This window comes from Heterodontus francisci, chromosome 22 (assembly GCF_036365525.1).
Source record: "Heterodontus francisci isolate sHetFra1 chromosome 22, sHetFra1.hap1, whole genome shotgun sequence".
In the NCBI taxonomy this organism is placed as follows: domain Eukaryota; kingdom Metazoa; phylum Chordata; class Chondrichthyes; order Heterodontiformes; family Heterodontidae; genus Heterodontus; species Heterodontus francisci.
In genome coordinates this window covers 60,377,269-60,398,785 of record NC_090392.1, presented here as the reverse complement: position 1 = coordinate 60,398,785, position 21,517 = coordinate 60,377,269, and the positions used below count along the sequence as shown (strand labels likewise).

The 21,517-nt window shown below is 40.3% G+C and overlaps 1 protein-coding gene across 15 annotated transcripts in view; it reads left to right on the top strand.

Moving 5' to 3' along the window:
• The window catches only part of gramd1ba (GRAM domain containing 1Ba), a 590,058-nt gene that overhangs the window by 535,024 nt on the left and 33,517 nt on the right, over window positions 1–21,517 (top strand). For 13 of the 15 annotated variants that reach the window (XM_068053903.1, XM_068053889.1, XM_068053888.1 and 10 more), the window contains 7 exons: window positions 3,178–3,273; window positions 5,776–5,856; window positions 9,144–9,259; window positions 10,602–10,758; window positions 13,791–13,968; window positions 14,629–14,667; window positions 17,484–17,627. In XM_068053903.1, the coding sequence (XP_067910004.1) occupies window positions 3,178–3,273; window positions 5,776–5,856; window positions 9,144–9,259; window positions 10,602–10,758; window positions 13,791–13,968; window positions 14,629–14,667; window positions 17,484–17,627 (811 nt within the window). The remainder of the gene's footprint in view (window positions 1–3,177; window positions 3,274–5,775; window positions 5,857–9,143; window positions 9,260–10,601; window positions 10,759–13,790; window positions 13,969–14,628; window positions 14,668–17,483; window positions 17,628–21,517) is intronic. The other 2 variants (XM_068053890.1, XM_068053902.1) reach the window with 1 other exon arrangement.

The following is a 21,517-nucleotide window of genomic DNA, read 5'->3' as shown; positions in this document are numbered from 1 at the left end:
ACAGATTGTGGGTGAGTATAATTCTGCTGCTGCTGATGGCCCACAGTGCCTCATGGATGCCCAGTTTTGCATTGCTAGATCTGTTCGAAATCTATCCCATTTAGCACGGTGATAGTGCCACACAACACGAAGGAGGGTATCCTCAATGTGAAGGCGGGACTTCGTCTCCACAAGGACTGTGCGCTGGTCACTCCTACCAATACTATCATGGACAGATGCATCTGCAGCAGGCAGATTGGTGAGGATGAGGTCAAGTATGTTTTCCCCTCTTGTTGGTTCCCTCACCACCTGCCGCATATCCAGTCCTGCAGATATGTCTTTTAGGACTCGGCCAGCTCGGTCAGTAATGTTGCTACCGAGCCACTCTTGGTGATGGACATTGAAGTCCCCCACCCAGAGTACATTTTGCGCCCTCGCCGCCCTCTGTGCTTCCTCCAAGTGCTGTTCAACATGGAGGAGTACTGACTCATCAGCTGAGGGAGGGCGGTAGGTGGTAATCAGCAGGAGGTTTCCTTGTCCATGTTTGATCTGATGCCATGAGACCTCATGGGGTCTGGAGTCGATGTTGAGGACTCCCAGGGCAACTCCCTCCCTACTGTATACCACTGTGCCACCACCTCTGGTGGGTCTGTCCTGCCGGTGGGACAGGACATACCCGGGGATGGTGATGGCAGTGTCTGGGACATTGTCTGTAAGGTATGATTCTGTGAGTATGACTATGTCAGGCTGTTGCTTGACTAGTCTGTGTGACACCTCTCCCAACTTTGGCACAAGCCCCCAGATGTTAGTAAGGAGGACTTTGCAGGGTCGACAGGGTTTGCCATTGTCGTTTCCAGTGTTTAGGTCGATGCCGGGTGGTCCGTCCAGTTTGATTTTTATTGACTTTGTAGCGGTTAGATACAACTGAGTATCTTGCTAGGCCATTTCAGAGGGCATGTAAGAGTAAACCACATTGCTATGGGTCTGGAGTCACATGTAGGCCAGACCAGGTAAGGACAGCAGATTTCCTACCCTAAAGGAGTTTAGTGAACCAGATGTGTTTTTACAACAATCGACAATGGTTTCATGACCATCATTCGACGAGCTTTTAATTCCAGATTTATTAATTGAATTCAAATTCTGCCTTCTGCTGTGGTGGGATTTGAACCCATGTCACCAGAGCAATACCCTGGGTCTCTGGGTTACTAGTCCAGTGACAATACCACCACGCCACCGCCTCCTCAATGCTGAATGCTGAGGGCAGACCTGGAGGATTACTGAACTTAATTGCAAGGGAGCTGAAATAACATACATAGTCAATGCTGAACCATTCTTTACAATTGAAACATAAACTCCCAAATTAGGATATTTTAATATTGACAGTGTGTTAACACAGAACCCTGAGACTCACGACTTATCCAAGCCAAAACTCCAGATGCGGACATCAACCCTCACTGTTTAAACAAGCCTATTTAAGATACATGTGTTTAAATGAAAATACTTCACATTCTTTAAACATGAACAAAATAAATAGATGGTGAGACTTTTTAATAAGCTGATGCTCAGATTTCAGTGTTTGGGATAATGCTAAACCATAGTGCATATGGCTGTTGTGTTAGCTGCTATACCAAAGATGGCAGCAAATTAAACAGTTCACTGAAATTATTTGACAGCAGCCTTGAGTAACCATATGATAAGAGGTTCAGCTATTCTCTTTATCATCTGCCAACTTTAACATAACTAAAAGCAAGAGTGAAAGTTCCTATCTCTGCTGTAGAACAAAATGATGAAATATTCCTTTAATTCATGCCTCCTTTTTCATTGTAATTAGCAGGGATGGAAATTTTAACTCCACAGTGATTACAGCACTCAGGATGTGATCTTCTGTCATTTACTGTTGTTCATTTTGTTACTTGTTGATAATAAAATTGACATCACTGGACTTTTTGTTACTCTGTTTCCACAAGTTCAATTCTGGGTACTGCCTGTGTGGAGTTTGCAAGTTCTCCCTGTGTCTGCGTGGGTTTTCTCCGGGTGCTCCGGTTTCCTCCCACAGCCAAAAGACTTGCAGGTTGGTAGGTAAATTGGCCATTATAAATTGCCACTAGTATAGGTAGGTGGTAGGGAAATATAGGGACAGGTGGGGATGTGGTAGGAATATGGGATTAGTGTAGGATTAGTATAAATGGGTGGTTGATGGTCGGCACAGACTCGGTGGGCCGAAGGGCCTGTTTCAGTGCTGTATCTCTAAAATAAACTAAAAAAAATTAAAGTAATTGGAACCCCAACCTTCATGAAATGTCCCTACGGTCTATAGCCAGATGTCATGTTTCCTACATTCATTTCCATTTATTTCTTCTCCAACACTTTCTGGATGATATTTTTGTTAAAGTCAAGTTGGAAGTCAATCATTTTCAAGTTTCTTTTCAAAATGTTTCTTATCATATTTATGTTTTTAATGTAATCTGAGTTGTTGAAACAACCAGCAGTAACTTGAAAACTGAGTGGAAAAGTGGTTGATGGGATCATTTTTAGTTACTGCAGATAAGGCAACATTGTCCCACATCTGTCCAGAGTGACATCATTTAGACTTATAAACAATCTGATGTAGTAATGATTTTTGCAAAAGTTTTGTTTGGGCAGGAATATATTATTTATTTCTAATGTAATCATTTCCAGGAAATGTAATAACTTTATTGCATTAAGGATATTTTAATTGTGTACACATCTGCTTGTAAAGGTCAATAACTAGGGGGCATAGATTTAAGGTAAGGGCGAGGAGGTTTAGAGGGGAGTTGAGGAAGAATTTTTTCACCCAGAGGGTGATTGGAATCTGGAACACGCTGCCTGAAGAGCTGGTAGAGGCAGGAACACTCACAACGTTCAAGAAGTATTTAGATGAGCACTTGAACATACAAGGCTACGGGCCAAGTGTGGGGAAATGGGATTAATTAGGACGGGTGCTTGATAGTTGGCACCGGCGCGTTGGGCCAAAGGGCCTGTTTCTGTGCTGTAAAACTCTATAACTCTAGAACACATTATCAAGTGGCAAATATCCATTCAAGACTTGCAAACTCAGTCCAATTGAAAATAAAAACACAATCTTACTTCCATAAACAGGATATTCTCTTTGACTATTTCATAGCACACTGTATTTTGTTCCCAATCTTTTAATGTACAATCTCTTGTGTGATCTAGCTCACTGTACGTCTCAAGGATGTTTGCTCAATGACAAAGGAGAAAACAGCCCGCCTCATTCCCAATGCTGTCCAAGTTTGCACTGACACTGAAAAGGTAAGGTGCAGTCATTTTCTCATACAAGCCATTTCTAGTTGAACAAATCAGTCTATATATAGGTTTGAACATAATGCTTCATGCAATGCAGTAAATTGGGTTTGCTGGAAAGCCAGTGAGATGGGTTGTACTCAGCCAACCAGAAACTGAAACATACATATACTATTTAAGTTTAAATCACTGTAGATCTTTACCCATCACTTCAGCATAAATTAAACCATTATGAAGGCTGTAAGGTTGCTTCAGCAATGCTAAAAGGCATGAGTAATGATTGCCCTTTGGACTCGGGTACATTTGCCTCTTAATTCTATTTTTTTAATTCTTTCATGGGATGTGGGCATTGCTGGCTAGGCCAGCATTTACTGCCCATCCCTAATTGCCATTTAGAGGGTGCTGGTGAGCCGCTGCCTTGAACCGCTGCAGTCCATGTAGTGTAGGTACACCCTCGGTGCTGTTAGGAAGGGAATCCCAGGACTTTGACCCAGTGACAAGTGAAGGAACAGCAGTATATATATATCCAAGTCAGGATGGTGCATGGCTTGGAGGGGAACTTGCAGGTGGTGGTGTTCCCATACATCTACTGCCCTTGTCCTTGTAGGTGGTAGAGGTCTCAGGTTTGGAAGGTACTGTCTAAGGACCCTTGGTGAGTTGCTGCAGTGTATCTTGTAGATGGTACATACTGTGCGTCGGTGGTGGAGGGAGTGAATGTTGAAGTTGGTGAATGGGTTGCCAATCAAGCGGGCTGCTTTGTCCTGGATGGTGTCAAGCTTCTTGAGTGTTGGAACTGCACCCATCCAGGCAAGTGGAGAGTATTCCATCACACTCCTGACTTGTGCTTTGTAGATGGTGGACAGGCTTTGGGGAATCAGCAGGTGAGTTACTCCTTATCAGAATGGTTTCAGCTGAGCTCTAAGAAGCTTGAATCAGAGACCACACATCATCCAACATCTAATAGACACATAGTCACTGTGAAATTGCATCGCCTTTGCCCACTAACAAAAAATAATTTTATCTTGTCTGGTCAACTATATTTCCGCTAAGCTGCATGTTGCGTGGCTGCGCAGCAACCTTGAAGATATCGTGCAGGCCTTGTTCTGGGTTAAATACCTGCAGAATTTCCCTTTTAGGCAAGGTAAGCTCCCTCTCTGTAGAATCCCACCTGCAATCAACAAGCTGAGCTGGGGTTCAATTCAGAGAGTGGGCTGAAGTTCCACCCCCTGTAAGTACTCGCTACTGGGAGGCAAATTCTCACTTCTCACAAATTGGACTTTTAATCCTAATGTAAGGTTTTTAGTATTAACTTTTGTAAGTGGTGCAGTTTACTTATGTGTTTTCCTGTTGATATTAAGTAAGTGACAGCTGAGGAGAAATAACTTGGTGTCCCAGAAAGATTATTTCACTTGTGCTGGTGATGTTCATGCAGTTCTCATTCACTGATGATGTTTAAATATTTGGCAATTATATTCAGAACCTTTTATTGTTTTATCACACCTCTTAACTGTTGTTCTGTAGCTGGGATTTGCCATCGCAACACTGCAGTAACTGACAGTAAATGCTGGCCTAGATAGTGACGTCCACATTTTTTTATATTCATTCATGGGATGTGGGCATCGCTGGCCAGGCCAGCATTTATTGCCCATGACAACTGAGTGGCTTGCTAGGCCATTTCAGAGGGCATGTAAGAGCCAACCACATTCCTGTGGGTCTGGAGTCACATGTAGGCCAGACCAGGTAAGGACAGCAGATTTCCTGAGGGCGGCACAGTAGCTAGCACTGCAGCCTCACAGCTCCAGCGACCCGGGTTCGATTCTGGGTACTGCCTGTGTGCAGTTTGCAAGTTCTCCCTGTGACTGCGTGGGTTTTCGCCGGGTGCTCCGGTTTCCTCCCACAGCCAAAAACTTGCAGGTTGACAGGTAAATTGGCCATTATAAATTGTCCCTAGTATAGGTAGGTGGTAGGGGAATTGAGGGAAGGTAGGGATGTGAGAGGGTAATGGGATAAATGTAGGATTAGGATAAATGGGGTGGTTGATGGTCGGCACAGACTCGGTGAGCTGAAGGGCCTGTTTCAGTGCTGTATCTCTAAATAAATTTTTAAAAAGGACGTTAGTGAACCAGATGGGTTTTTAGAACTAGCGACAATGGTTTCATGGCCATCATTAGACTAGCTTTTTAATTCCAGATTTATTAATTGAATTCAAATTCCACCTTCTGCTGTGATGGGATTTGAACCCATGTCCCCAGACCAATACCCTGGGTTACTAGTCCAGTGACAATACCACTACGCCACCGCCTCCCCTATTACCACATCCCACAAACTAATAAAAAAAAGTAGCTGAAATTTGTGACTTCTGTTGTAACTGTACTGAGAGGATCTGATTGCACCAACTGACCTTCGGAGAGCAGTGAATGAATTCATATGAAATCTGTTTTCAGTCAGTTCAAGTGATGAAAGCTTGTTCTTTACTTTGTGTGGCCAATGGTTTATATTTGTTATTTGTAGCACTTTTTTACTTCATTTGGAGCCCGGGACAGAACCTACATGATGATGTTCAGACTCTGGCAAAATGCACTGCTTGAAAAGGTAAAGATTAAAGCTATTGACAATTGAACCCCCTTTTGAAACAATAACATTGGATGGTGCAGCATATTAGATTATGAAGGTGATTTCCCATTGAAAGGTGGGATGCAGGCTTGATTTCCCCTACTCTGCATAGTTTCCTTTCCTGTCATATCACTTTCAGGTCAGATGCAGTCGCACTGCGAGAGAAAGAACAGTCATTCCTAGGCCACTTAAATGAAGTTCATAGTAATCACTTGGTGCAACATTTGCAAGAAGTCTGTCTTCTTGACCCCAGGAAAGAAAAGAAGAAAAAATATGGGGCAATCAAACTCAAAAGGAATAAAAACATGGTCAATCTCCCACTGTGTTGCACTGGGTGAGTCGAGACAAAGAGCAAGAGTTTCATAGAAAATTTACGACATAAAAGGAAGCCATTCGGCTCATTGTGCTTGTGCCAGTTGCCAAAGAGCTCCACAGCCTAATCCCACCTTCCTGCACTCGGTCTGTTGCCCTGCAGGTCACATCTCTTCAAGTAGACATCCAAGTACTTTTTAAATGTGGTGAGAGTTTCTGCCTCTACCACCCTTTCAGACAGGTTACCTTTTTGGTCTCTAATACACTTACTCTTTCCTTAGTTATTACCTTGCTCTTTATATACTTAAGAAAAATCCAAAGATGTTTTATGATTTTACTTGCCAGTAATTTTTCATGCCCTTTCTTTGCTTTCCTAATTTCCCTTTTCATTTCATCCCTGCTCTTTCTGTACTACTCTTGGCTTTCTGCAGTATTAAACTCTCAGTGTCTGACATAAGTTTCCCTTTTTTGCCTGAATGCACTTTGTCATCCGGGGACTCTAGATATGGCTGTCCCACCCTTTTTCTTTGTGGGAACATATTTACCTTGAACCCCTTGAATCATCTTTGTGAATGCCTCCCAATACTCTAACACCAATTTATCTTCAAGTAGCTGTTTGCACTCCACTTTTGCTAAATCACATTTCGGACTAATAAAATTGGCCATTCCCCAATTTAGAACCTTTAGTCCTAATTTATCTTTGTCCTTTTCCATTACCATGCTAAATCTAACTGAATTATGGTCACTACCACAAAAATGCTCTCCCACTGATGCTCCTTCCACCTGCCCAGCTTCATTCTCTGAAATTAAATCCTGAATTGCCCTGTGTCATGTTGAGCTTGCCACATACTGGCTTAAAAAAGTTCTCTTCAGTGCAGTTTAGGAGTTATGTGCCCTCTGTATCTTTTACACTGACTGTATCCCAGTTAATAGTAGGGTAATTGAAATCCTCCACTATTACAGCCTTTTTTTTGCTTTTGTCAGTAATTTGTTCTTCTATCTCCCTCTGAGTGTTTGGGGATCTGTAGTACACTCCCAATAGTGTGATTGCCCTTTTTGTTCTGTAGTTCAACCCATATAGCCTCATTTGATAATCCCTCTAACATATTATCCCTTCTCACAGCTTTAATTGTTTCTTTAATCAATATTGCTACCCCATCTCCTTTTTTTAATCCCCCACTCTATCTTGTCTAAAATCCCTTTAACCAGGAATGTTAAGCTGCCATTCCTGCCCCCCTCAAAGCCATGTTTCAGTAATAGCTAAAAAAAAAATCTAACTTACACATGTCAATCTGTGCCCTCAGCTCATCTGCCTTATTCACTATACTCCTTGCATTCAGATTTGTAACATTAAGCAGAACCGGACTGCTCTTCGTCTATTTTCCAGCCTTTGTTTGCTCCGCCTTCCAAACTGTATTTCTAATTTTCTGACTTCCATTTCCAGCTCTGCTTTTCTCCCTTCTGAATCTATGGCGAGCTTCCCCTCCCTCTGTCCAGCTTGCTTAAATCCTCCCCAACAGGACTAGCAAACCTGCCCGCGAGGATATTGGTTCCAGCCCTGTTGAGGTGCAACATGTCCAGCCTGAATAGATCCCACCTTCCCAAGAACTGGTCCCAATGCCCCAAGAATCTAAAGCCCTCCCTCCTGCACCATCTCTCCAGCCGTGCATTCATCTGCTCTATTTTCCTATTTCAATACTCACTAGTGCATAGCACTGGGAGTAATCCTGTGATTACTACCTTTAGGCTCTACTTCATAATCTCTTTTCTAACTCCTTAAAATCTACCTGCAGGACCTCAACCTTTTTACTAACGGTTATTGGTACCAATAAGGAGCATGATCTCTGGCTGTTCACCCTTCCCCTCCAGAATGTTCTGCAACCACTTGGTGGTATTCTTGACCCTGGCACTAGAAAGGCAACATACCATCCCGGAATCATGCTTGCTACCACAGAAATGCCTGTCTAATCCCCTACCAATGGAATCCCATTTAAATATCACTCTCAACTTTTCTCCTCCCTCCCTGTACAGCTGAGCCACCTATCGTGCTATGGTCTTGGCTCTGGCTGCACTCCCCAGAGGAACCTTCTCCCCCATCAGTATTTGGAACCGCATACTGGTTAGAGAGCAAGATGCTCTCGGGTAACTCACTCAAAGTCCATTCAACTACACAGTGTTAAAATTGGGCCCAAAGTATTGTCTTCATATGAAACAGAGTTAGAGAGTGCGGGCTATTTTTGTTCCCATTTTATTATTTATACTTTCTGTCCTTATTTTTGTACTGCCATTATGAATGTGACTGTAAGAATTTCAAATAGGAACAGTCGAGATAAACATACCATACTGTAATTTTATCATCCTGCTGCTTGTGGCACTACAAATTCTCCAATTAGGAAGTGTGAGTAATTACAATGTGACAGGTTTTTGTTATAAAAATGGGCATAGGAATTTGTAATGGAAAAACATTGGCAGGATCTGGGTGTCGGTTTTTAACATCTTATAGATATTTGGGCTGATCTTCCTACGCCCCACCTTCCCTCCAGTCCTGGCTGGGGAATGCTGCTTTTCCTGTCCAAATTATTAATATGGGACACTTCGCAGAAAACCGCAAGCAAATGCCACACCGCAAGCAGACAAGTGGTTTATGATAAAGATGCATGAGAAAAATTAACCTATAAGTTTTTCCAAAAACATATTTATTCAGAAGCTTTGTAAGTACTTATCACATTTCAACAGGTGTGGCTAGTTCATACAGCCAGTGCAGTTGTCATGTAAAGCTACTGGCAGTAGAACTAGGACCAATAATTCTCTGTTCTCTGTTGTTTGTGAACTGAGAATCAGACTGATGTTCTTTCACTGCAGTGCAATCTCTGGTTGTTATTGAGAACTCAGATTTTTTTTGTGCAACAAAAAAATACAATTAGATTTGTATTGATTGACTTCTATGTCTGCAGCCTCTTTGTCCGAAAGAGCTGTGGCACTTTGTTCATCAGTGTTATGGGAATGAACTTGGTCTAACCAGTGATGATGAAGATTATGTTCCTCCAGATGATGACTTTAACACGATGGGGTGAGAAACCTTTTTCTTTCCTTTAAAGAAACCATTATCTCCTTATCTTGGTTCACCATGGTATCAAGTCAGCATGGCTGATGGAACACAGAAGGGGTGGGAACTGCTGAATAATGGTACTACATAAAAGAACTGAATATACCAAAGCAGGGCAAGGGCATTCGTGGCACCATTTTTTCCCTTTCACTTGAGTTGGAACACTGTACCTATTGCATCCAACCTACATTAAAAGGAAACATGGTGTATCTGCAATGATCAAATCTAATGAACAATCTATTATTCTAATCTGGAACCTCTGGATTTGGCAGACGTCAGGCTAGGCAAATGATTTGACAACAATTGGAATGCACCTGATAAATTGTGTAAATCAATGTGGCATAGGACCGATACCATACACATTTTAGTATAAGGCAGTCCAAACAACAGTTCATTAGGCAGTACAGCAAACGTGCAAGCTGTCCAAATTATGCAGCTTACAAATACACGGGTTCTGTGAGCTAACGATAATACTCGCACATGGAAGTAAAAATATGATTGTGTTCATTAAGTATGTCAGACATTTTAAGGCATATCACAATTGCAGCAATTTGTTTCCATTTATATGCCTTCACTTACATAATGAACATAGGACTGAATTGATTATTGCTTTCAGATTCCCATTTGACTAGGCTTATACTTTGTATGTTAAAAGTATCAAATTTGGTTATTTTCTATCCATGTTTTGTAAGTCTGTGCCTCTTAATTGTTTATAAGCTTCAATAAAAGTACAGAACTTCTTTCATCTCAACGCCTAGCATGTCTGTCAGAATAAGCATCAGAATCATATGCAAGTTCAGACAAATAAGACCTCTGGTATTCACATTAGATGGGGTATCATTCTATTTGAGAATTGATTAATAACAGGAGCATTGGGGTGAAATGGGCAGGAAAAAAGGAATGCTGAGAAATTTGCAGCATGAGTTATAATTAAAAACTTATGATATACAGTAACTTTTTGAATATTAAATATATTTCAGAAAATTAGAGACTAAATCTGATACTTCAGTAACTTCAGAATAGGTAGACTGCTCAGCATAAATTTTCCAATTGGTATGATTTAATGGCCGTATTAATGCAATTATTTAAAATAGGGTAATGATCAGAAATTTAGGCTCTCTTCCTCTGCTTCCATTTGAAGAATTTAAGGGATGAAAGATTCTGAACAAATGTCATCTTACCATGTGCAAAGCTGAATACCGGTACAATCAAAAACAGAGAGCTTTTCAAAGTCTGCCGCCTTTGTTTGTGAAATATGTCAGTATTTTATTGCCATATGAAATGGTGTACATTCTGTTTCTGGCAGGTTCTGCGAAGAAATCCCAGTGGAAGAAGTAGAGGTGAATGATAATGCATCTAAAAGCAGCATAGAAGTAAAAACGGATGCCAGTCCACAGATGCATAAGAAGTCAGTCACGAACAGCACAATAACTTCCACAGGGAGCAGTGAGACTCCTGCTTCAGTATGTGGATAATTCAGACATTTTCAATATCCCTCTCAAATACTGCAAGTCTTTCTGAAATAGTAAAAGAAATGTCAGCAAAGAAAATTTCATGAAAATACTGGCATTTAGGAGAATTAAAGGCACCATATTCCAATACTTCAAAATGATCTGTCTTCTCTCCATATATTAATTTATTTTAAATTTAATGTGACTAACCCCAATGGCTCTCTTGGTAAAGACTCTTTTTTTGCATGACTTTACACTGGAATCCTCTGCATTTCCATTACTACCCCACCCCCACCTCCACCCCGCCCCCTGCATCTCCAAATTTACGTGCTGTTTTGACATTCCCATCATCAAAAGAATGAATGTAGCCTTAAAATACAATGTTTATTTCAATTCAGACAAATCAGATTTAAGAAAAATATCATGCTTCAGATATAATCGTGTTACAAACCACGACCTGGAAGGTGGCATATTAATGTTTAGCAACCTAATGTCTTTGCCTCCAGTATGCTTCCAGTTGCATCTTTAGAGTGTACAGAGGAATGGCCTGAAGGTCACAATTTTTTATTTCTTTATTATGTTGAGTTAGATGATGTCAGCCGAGAAGGCAGTACAGTATTGCAATTGACCACATTAACCCTGGCTGAAGGAGAGGAAATCTACTCCGATTCCTACTGATAATTGCTATTCAGTGATTATTGCCAGAAAATGTACCTGTGGATGTCTGTTAAGGATGGGAACAGATTCAGCTGTGATGCCTCAGGAGTTAAATACCCTATCAACTGTGATTGTCTAGGTTTGCTACTAGACTGAGGTACCAGAAGATGCTTTTGGAACTGTACTCCAGCAGGAGTCAATATCTTCTGGTGAGGAGGAATAGGGAAATTTAGCAAAACTAATTTATTATGGCTGACTACTGCACCAATTTATCTCAAACATATATTTTTAATTCAAATTTTAAAATGCATCAACTTCTTGATGTCTTGCAAATAATCAGTATGCGATTATGCATTGTATCTGTAATCAGATATATCCAATAAATCCAAAATGCTACTCTGAAATTAGATTTTAGGTTAAAAGCTCAGAAAAGTTAAATTTGTAGTATATTAAACTGTTCCCCGAGCTTATCATGGTGAAGTTTGACTTTTTGACAATCTTAAGCCTTCCTGAACAACTTCTCAAGAAAGCAACAATGCCCCAATAAGCTAGTAATTGGTACTAATTTACCATCTTCCGCTGCTGTTTTTGGCTCTTTTGGCAGGGACTGAGCATCTGTTTTATGTAGTTCTTACGGCTTCCTTTAGTAATCTGCCTCCTCCCTCCCTTCCTATCATATACAGTACTGAGGGTAGCTCCACAAGATATGTATACCCTCCAGGGCTAACCCATCTTACCCAAAGAACCTTATTTGCAACACTTTAGTCTAACTTGGTAGATTAAGCTTTATTAGTTTGTTAATCCTTTAGTTGTGGCTTAGGTAAAAGGAAACAGCTACCCTAAGTAGTAGCACTTTAGTGTCTGCTGTTGGTCAGTGGCAACGGCAGTTATTTATTAGATGTAGAGGATTTGGATTTAGAATATATATTTTGCTTAGAACTCGATCAATCTGTGAATCAGACACTGGGCTGAATCTGTGTTGTGTCAAAGTTGAGAAGTTTGCTATATTTCATTTACAAAATAGACATGGAATTGTTCAGAATTGATACTTAAATCATCATAATCTCACTAAACTTCTAATTTGGTAATTTAGCCCTGAAAGACCTGGGTTGAATGGGTGCAACATGATTATACCATTTAATGCCCTTGACCTAGAAACAACAGCTGCAATGTAAATAACATCAACTCCCTATTGATAGACATTAAAATGTCATAGGCAGTTTGAGCTTCCAATAAACAGCGCCAAAGAGCCATCAGATATTAGTATGGTTCCACTCCATTAAATTGTTAATATTGGCTGCACTGCTGTGGCAAGCAGTGGGGAGGCCAGTGCTCATCTGTAAGTGACAAAAAATGTCAAGAGTGACTGGACCGCTGTGAACCATTACCTAGCAAATCAAAGAATAAAATTGCAGCAGATAATTTCCTCAGTCCTTCTGCCACTGTTGGTGAAGAAATTTGAATAGAGGCAAGGCAGAGATATAAAAATGGATACTTGTACCCCAATGGCTCAGAAATTAAGTTTTCAAGCCTTATCAGAAAGGTGCCAGTTTGATCCCTGGTTTGTGCTGAGTTAGCTGTTATTTACCTGAGGCAACAGAAGCAGTGATGCAGTTGGCCTCAAAGAACTAGATTTAAGGAGTGAAAAAATTACCTCGGGTTCTTAATCCTAGTTGCTATGTAACTATCCCTACTGGAAGAGGACGTATGTAGATGCAAGGCCAGGACAGGATTGAGCTTGACTGGAACAGGATAATCTGGTCCTCGTGCATCCTAACCAGTGGACCATAAAGGGATCACTGGAGGCTGCTACCAAAAAGATATGTTTAAAAAAAATTACTTACTTAAATGCACCTTAAACTGTAGGCCACTGCTCACCCCCTTCCAACTGTGTACTCGCTTCCCCCAGATGCAATTTAGACCCTTGATGGTTCTCCACTAATGAGGCAATTGGGCCAATTTGCCATGGTCTTGTGGCCAGCCTCATTAGGCATGTGCAATGGGCTCTAGATATGAATTGTGCTCTGGTTTGAATGAGATCCGATTTCTAGACTCGAGTTCATTGACATAGGCATAAAAGGTAAAGAAAACTCAGTTTAATGCAACATGAGGTTCTTGCTGCAAGGAAGATATTGGCTGATGTAAAGAACAAGTTCAAATGATTGATCAATTTCAGGTAAATACCATTAATGGAAGAACTAACAAACCTGAATTGTAAGAGTACTAGGCTGATTTAAAACCAGGATAATGTACAAATATTTTAATTGCAAAAATGTGGGGGAACTGGAATCATAATCATAAATCTAAACATGATGGTGGGTTGGATTTCAAATGCTTCTTCAAAACTCACACTGCAAGTTGAATTTCTCTTATTTCTGGTGTCATAGTTTGATGGTATTCTTGTGGAGGAGGAAGTTGACTGTCACCTAGAAGGTGAAATTGCAGCCCTTGAGGCCATCGACAAGAATGAAATCAGTTTGCCGGTAAACTCCCCTTCCCTGGACTTCAATGATAATGAGGACATTCCAACAGAGCTGAGTGACTCCTCTGAAACGCACGACGAGGGTATGTCATTAACCCAGTGTATCTCTTGTCACTTTTAACATATCTTAGGAGGTTTTGTATCATGTCAGGTCTGAAACCTGGATTGGACTGAAGGGTGGTGAGGGGACATCAGCAAACCATGATTAGAAAGAGATTTTATTCATTATTAAATAGTATGTAGGATCTATGAAACCGATCGGACGATATTGATCATGTGATATTGATCAACCATCATGCTGAAACTGTGAACTTTGTGGGGATTATTTTAAATTAGCCAAGGCATGTTTTACCTAATTTTATCCAGCTTGTTCTGCTTTTAAAACTGCATGAGGGCCAAGCCCTCTCAGCCAGCGAGAGAAAAGAGCAACCAGATTTTAAAAAAAAATTAAATTCTGCATGTAAAATAGAGCACAATGTGCATTTTCAAAAATGTGTTTTCATTTCTTTTTAATTTTTTAAAATAAAATATTCAGGAACAGCTTGGTTTATTGTCAGTATATTTTGATGACCTCAAACGTACACACAAAGAGAATTTTGAATACTTGCTCGACCATTCTTTGAAAACTGGAATCAAAAGTATTGACACAAAATGCAGTTGGCAGCTGTGATGATAACTAGTCTAAGCGCAACACTCATTTGTCCTATTTTCACTTTCATTTTTCCTGTCTGCATTCATTTCAGTGGGACTAACTACAGCTGATTTTAAAAAACTGAAAACAGGTATGGAACCATTGAGTTTAAAGATAAACAATTTTTTTAAGATTTTAAGATTATTTAATCTTTTTATGTCTTGTGAATATAAAAAAGAACACAGGCTTCATACCTGTAAAGGAAATTCAACACAATTTAAAATAAATGATCAAGTTTAATAGTGTATTTATAACACAAGCCTCTGCACCATCTCAGTATATAGAAAATTGCTGCTTTGTATCCAGTCATGTAAAATTGCTTTCCCAAAATCAGTTTGTTCAAATGGCTCAATTATAGAATCACTGTGCATCATATTTTAATTGTGTTTAGTAGGACATGGCAGAAAACAGAGAGTATGCATAAATGGGTCCTTTTCTGATTGGCAAGATGTGACTAATGAAGTCCTTCCGGGGTCTGTGCTGGGGCCTCAGCTTTTTACAATTTATATCAATGACTTAGATGAGGGAAGTGATGGCTTGGTAGCTAAATTTGCAGATGTCACAAAGATAGGTAGGAAAGTATATTGTGAAGAGGACATAAGGAGGTTACAGACCAATATAGATAGATTGAGTGAATGGGCAAAAATCTGGCAGATGGAGTATAATGGGGGGAAGAATAAAAAAGCAGAGTATTACTTAAACAGAGAACGATTGCAGAATTCCGAGGTGCAGAGGGATCTAGGTGTTCTAATGCATGAGTCACAAAAAATTAGTATGCAGGTACAGCAAGGAAGAACGCTAATTGGAATGCTATCTTTTATTACGAGAGGAATTGAAAATAAAAGTAATGATGTGATGCTTAAGTTATACAGGGCATTGGTGAGACCACATCTCGAATACTGTGTGTAATTTTGGTCTCCTTATTTAAGGAAAGATGTAAATGTGTTGGAGGGGATTCAGAGGAGGTTTACTAGATTGATACCTGGAATGAGCTGGTTGTCTTATGAGGAAAGGTTGGACAGACTGGGCTTATTTGCACTGGAGTTTAGAAGAGTGAGGGGAGACTTGCTTGAAGTATATAAGATCCTGAACAGTCTTGACAAGGTGGATGTGGAAAGGACGTTTCCACTTGTGGGTGAGTCCAGAACTAGGGGGCACTGTTCTAAAATTAGGGGTTGCCATTTTAGGACAGAGATGAGGAGAAATTTTTTCTCTGAGGGTTGTGCGACTTTGGAACTCTCTACCTCAGAAGGTAGTGGAGGCGGGGTGATTGAATATTTTTAAGGCGGAGGCAGATGTATTCTTGTTGGGCAGGGGAATCAAAGGTTATCGGGGGTAGATGGGAGTGTGGAATTTGAGACACAAGCAGATCAGCCATGATCTTTTTGAATGGTGGAGCAGGCCTGTGGAGCCAAATGGCCTACTTCTGCTCCTAATTCATATGTTCGTATGACATCCCTTACTGTATTTACCTAGAATTCATCCCTTCATGCCTTCATTCCTAGGGTTAAATACACACAACAGAATCATAATGCTGAATTATTCACTTGTAAGCTTTCCACAGACAACATTTTTACTTCCTCTTCCCTTTCCTTCCGCAGTGCCTACTGATTAACTGCTTAGCAATTTCTTTCCCTTTGAGCATTTTGAACCTGAGCTTGATTGGGTGTAGTGGGTCCCAGATGGATTCACATTTTTGGCAAAACAAAGTATTTTTTTTAATTGAGCCAGTTCTTTTTTAAATTACTGGTATTAAGAAAGGCAAGGTAACTATCATCAGCCTTGTGGAAACCTGAAGTTATTTTACCAGTATAGAATAATAAACAAAGTAAAGGATTGCCTTGGTGAGTAGACTGTTCAAATTTTCCAATTTTAATTGGGGTTGAAGTTCCCTTTAATTTCTTCCAAATAAAATGGACTTTTCTCTGCATGTAACAAAAGCTGTTAACAGATTTTTATTGCATTTGTAATGCTGCTTTCATTTCTAAAATTTCCCACAGCCCCAATTGAGTTGCAGGTGGTTGTTATAAGTGTAAAGAAATTGGGACGCAACATCACCAGTGCAATTTTTAAATTTTAAATCTGTTTTTGTAGCGCATGGCCCTTTTCTACTTGATTTAAACTCAGCCCCAAAGTTGACACATGATGTGGATCATTAACTGATAATCAATTGGACCAAGATGTCAGTTCTTTTTAAAATTTTCTATTTCAAAGTATCATGTTGGAAAGAACTTTCACAAATGTTCATAGAGGAAAAGTGATGATAAACTATAATGGTGGTTACTGGACAGAATATGAAACAGACTGTTCTTTTACTTCTTGGTTATAAGATTAAATCAAACCCAGAGAGGGAGTATGATGATTGTTCAGGATATAGGTGTTTACTGATAGCTACTATTGACTATTAGTACAAAGGTGTGGTCAGTGACCTTAGCTACATATCTCCTTCAAAAAAGATAATAGTGGGTGTTAATTAATGTTACACATTTGGATTTCTCCTGTCCCATATATGTCATCTTTATTATTGCTTCTGTTTGGAAAATAATCCAATATTAAGAAACTATGAGAAGCCGGAGTAAAACAGTTCTTGTTCAGGTGACTCATGAAGCACCCCATAAGAAGTATTGCAAGCAAACATGCATCTGAAAGGGATTAGATTGAATTATAAGGTCAGGGGACCATACCAAATGAAGCTGTCTGTAACTGGTCCACAGTTTGAATATTTAGTCAATGAGCTAATGTAACCATATGTAGGTATCTGAATAAAGGGAAATTAGATGATGATCAGCACCATCTCTCAAAGTTGTTACTATAATCTTCAGCCAATTGTATATTGGTTTTGTTTTTGCAGGGTGGGGTGAATTTATGACTAATTTTATTTTCACATCTCTTCCTGCCTCACTCCAGGAGAAGTACAAGCATTCTATGAAGACCTCAATGGCCGACAATATATTAATGAGGTTTTTCATGTCAATGTGGACAAGCTATATGATCTACTCTTCACTGACTCCCAGTTTCTAAGAGATTTCTTTGAGCAGCGGAGGTTCACTGGTAAACTTGTTTTCATTATGCCTTGTGTAAATAAAGCTGTGCAGTTGTACCTTGAGAGCTCTGTTTCCAGAACTGGTGCTCTTCTGTATGACTGAGAATTGGAAAGAGGTTTTATTTTACTCGAGCCTTAATACTATTATTCTCAATGAAGATGAAATGTAAACATTGGACATATTTAAATTCTGAAGAAAATTAAAGAGGAAAAATTCAAGTTACTGTGCCAACAACTAATAATAATAACAAGTCTCCCAGGAAATTGTTTGTTAACTTGGAGGGTATGGAGACCACTTATGAGATAGCAGGCTCATGCTAATTAATAGGCAATGCATTATTCTGCTAAGCTGCAGCTGTCTTTGAGGTCACAGAGTCTTACTTTGTAATGACAACATCTTGAAGTCAATTTGCAGTTAAGTGATGTTGGCAAAGTAAGCTTGCAGATTGGCAGGTACTTGTAAATTCCAAACTCCAGATCAGAAGAAAGCAACTTGAAACAAAGTGCCTTTGTTTTTCTCTTTTATATTTCTGACACTTTAAAATGTTGCATCTGAATTGTGACATATGTAAACAAAAATTAATATGTGTATATTTTTACAAATCCTTGGTGTTTTAAGGAAAAATAATCAAATGTTGTACTCCAGAAGGGGCCCACCACTTTAGGTCCATTTTCCTCCAAGCTTCTATGGCGACATAACTGATCGGGAGAACTTCATGGCTCATCTGTACTCATTTTTTTTTAAAACAGATAATTAATCCCAAAACAATCAGCAGAAATAGATGGTCAATCATTACTAGAACATACCTGTGAACAGAGATCTTAAAGGGCACTAACTCCATGAAAATATATTTATCAAACCTTCTATGTATAGTTTGCAAACAGATGAGGCATTGGCTATCAAAACGTGTTGTCGTATCACTTTCGATGTGAAAAATATGTTGTTTTTTCCCCAGACATTGAAATATTAACTTTTGATAACTTGAACTGTGACATTTGAAGTGTGATACACTTTTATTTTACATAAATTAGTCAGTTGTCCATGACGTTGAACAAGGTGATTCAAGACTAAGTGTGTTCTTTAGGTGAAGTGGGGTTGCAGGACAGGGAACAATTGGACCACAGCTTGCAAGTGCAATTCAGTTCTTAGTTTAAAGTCAACCATTCCATCCTTATATATGGTGCTTCTATTTTAGATTATTTATAATTAACTCACAAAATCTATAGCATTTTGGGAAGCAGAGTAGTAGGGCTGGGGAACATAAGGTCATTCCTGCTGTCCACGCTGAAGAGCTGGAGATGCAAAACTGAAGCAATATAATGCCACTACAGTGTGATAATTTTATGTAGGCAGTTTCCAATGTAAGTATTAAGATAGGACTTTATAATTTCAAAAATTGACAGAAAAGTGTGAAAAAAACATGAAAAGGGATGTTTTCTGGACAGGAATTGCTTTTTATTCATTAGTGGTAAGAGAGCATCGCTGGCAAGACCAGAATTTATTGTCCATCCCTTATTGTCCTTGAGAAGATGGTGGTGAGCTGCCTTCTTGAATCGCTGCAGTCCATGTGTTGTAGGTTACACCCACAGTGCTGTTAGGGAGGGAGTTCCAGGATGTTGTCCCAATGGCAATGTAGTTCTAAGTCAGGATGGTGTGTGACTTGGCAGGGAACTAACAGGTGGTGATGTTCCCATGTGTCTGCTGCCCTTATTCTTCTAGGTGGTAGAGATCACAGGTTTGGAGGGTGCTGTCACAGGAGACTTGGCGAGTTGCTGCAGTGCATTTTGTAGATCATGCACAGTGATGCCGCTGTGTGCAGGTGGTGGAGGGAGTAAAAGTTTAAGGTGGTGGCTGGGGTACTGATCAGTTGCTTTGTCTGGTGTCATGCAGGCCCCCACCTGCCAAGACTGAGGCACACATTATTTCGCCACATGAATATTAAAACTTAAAATTGTGGCTGGGAAGAAAAGAGGGCCTATCACATGGAATTGCCACACCCCTGACTGGAAAGACATTTGCATAGTAACAGACAGTACTTGGAACGGACAAAGGGGCCACTCCCTGCTCCAATTTAATCCAGAATGGACTTTTGATTATCAGATGTTGAAGATGGAGAGGCTAGCATTCTAGGTTAACTGCTAAGATGGCTGAATACACAAACAGATGTGGTCAGACCAGGTTAGTCACATGACTGACTGTTGGCATTTTTTTGAATTTGAACTTGCCACAGAGAATTTGGACTGAGAACACCTCTCTCCTGTCTGCTCCCATCTCTTTCTCACGGAACGGAAGACCCATTGAAGACACTTGAACCCCAAGAGAGAAAAGTCTCTACAATGAAAAAGGTTTAAGAGGAATAATGGGCCCCAATGAGAAGCAAGACTACCTACAATCAAGGACTACAGCGAGCTCGAAGCACAGTAAAAATCCCTCTTAAAAGATTGCTTCAAACTTTTTTACTTTATTTTTCTTCTCTTTTCTGTCTCTATTTGCATGTGCATATGGCGTATGCATGCTAGCGTGTGTCACCGCGTGTATCCATAGGCGTTAACCGGATTAGAGTTCAAGTCTTAATAAATTCCACTTTTCTGCTTTAAACCTATGAAAAAAATGTTATGCTCATTTATTAGTCTTATAATTGGAAACTGGTGAACAAGGATTCACCAAGGGGGAGCTCAAAACACAGTGTTAAAAAACATAAACCCTGTTACAATAAGACCAGGTGAAGGCTAAAAGGGACCCCTAGACACCTTTCTCACCTGGTTATAACACTGGACAGTATTGAGCTTCTTGAGTATTGTTGGAGCTGCACACATTCAGGCTTTGGGAAGTCAGGAGATGAGCTACTCGCTGCAGAATTCCCAGCCTCTGACCTGCTCTGGTAGCTACAATATTTATATGGCTGTTCCAGATAAATTTCTGGTCCAGGATTTTGGTGGTGGGAGATTCAGCGATGGTCATTTTTAAAAATTCATTCATGGGATGTGGGCATAGCTGGCTAGGCCAGCATTTATTGCCCATCCCTAGTTGCCCTTGAGAAGGTGGAAGTGAGCTGCCTTTTTGAACTGCTGCTGTCCATGTGATGTTGATACACCCACAGTGCTGTTAGGAAGGGAGTTCCAGGATTTTGACGCAGCGACAGTGAAGGAGCGGCAATTTAGCTCCAAGATAGGATTGTGTGTGGCTTGGAGGGGAACTTGCAGGTAGTGGTGTTTCCATGCATCTGCTGCCCTTGTCCTTCTAGTTGATAGAGGTCATAGGTTTGGAATGTACTGTCTAATGAATCTTGGTGAATTGCTGCAGTGCATCTTGTAAATGGTACACACTGCTGCCACTGTGCGTTGGTGGTAAAGGGAGTGAATGTTGAAGGTGGTGGATGGAGTTCCAATCAAACGGGCTGCTTTGTCCTGGATGGTGTGGAGCTTCTTGAGTGTTGGATTTGCACTCATCCAAGTAAGAGGAAAGTATTTCATCACACTCCTGACCTGTGCCTTGTAAATGGTTGGCAGGCTTTGGAAAGTCAGAAGATGAGCTACCCACTGCAGAATTCCCAGCCTCTGACATGCTCTTCTAGCTACAACATTTATGTGGCTGGTCCAATTCAGTTTCTGGTCAATGGTAACCCCCAGGATGATAGTGGGGGATTCAGCAATGGTAACACCATTGAATGTTAGGGGGCGATGGTTAGATTCTCTCATTTTAGATGGTCATTATCTGGTACTTGTGTGGTGCGAATTTACTTGCCACTTATCAGCTCAAGCCTGGATGTTGTCCAGGTCTTGCTGCATCTGGACATGGACTGCTTCAGTATCTGAGGAGTCGCAAATGGTGCTTAACATTGTGCAATCAGTGAACATCCCCACTTCTGATCTTATGATGGAGGGAAGGTCATTAAAG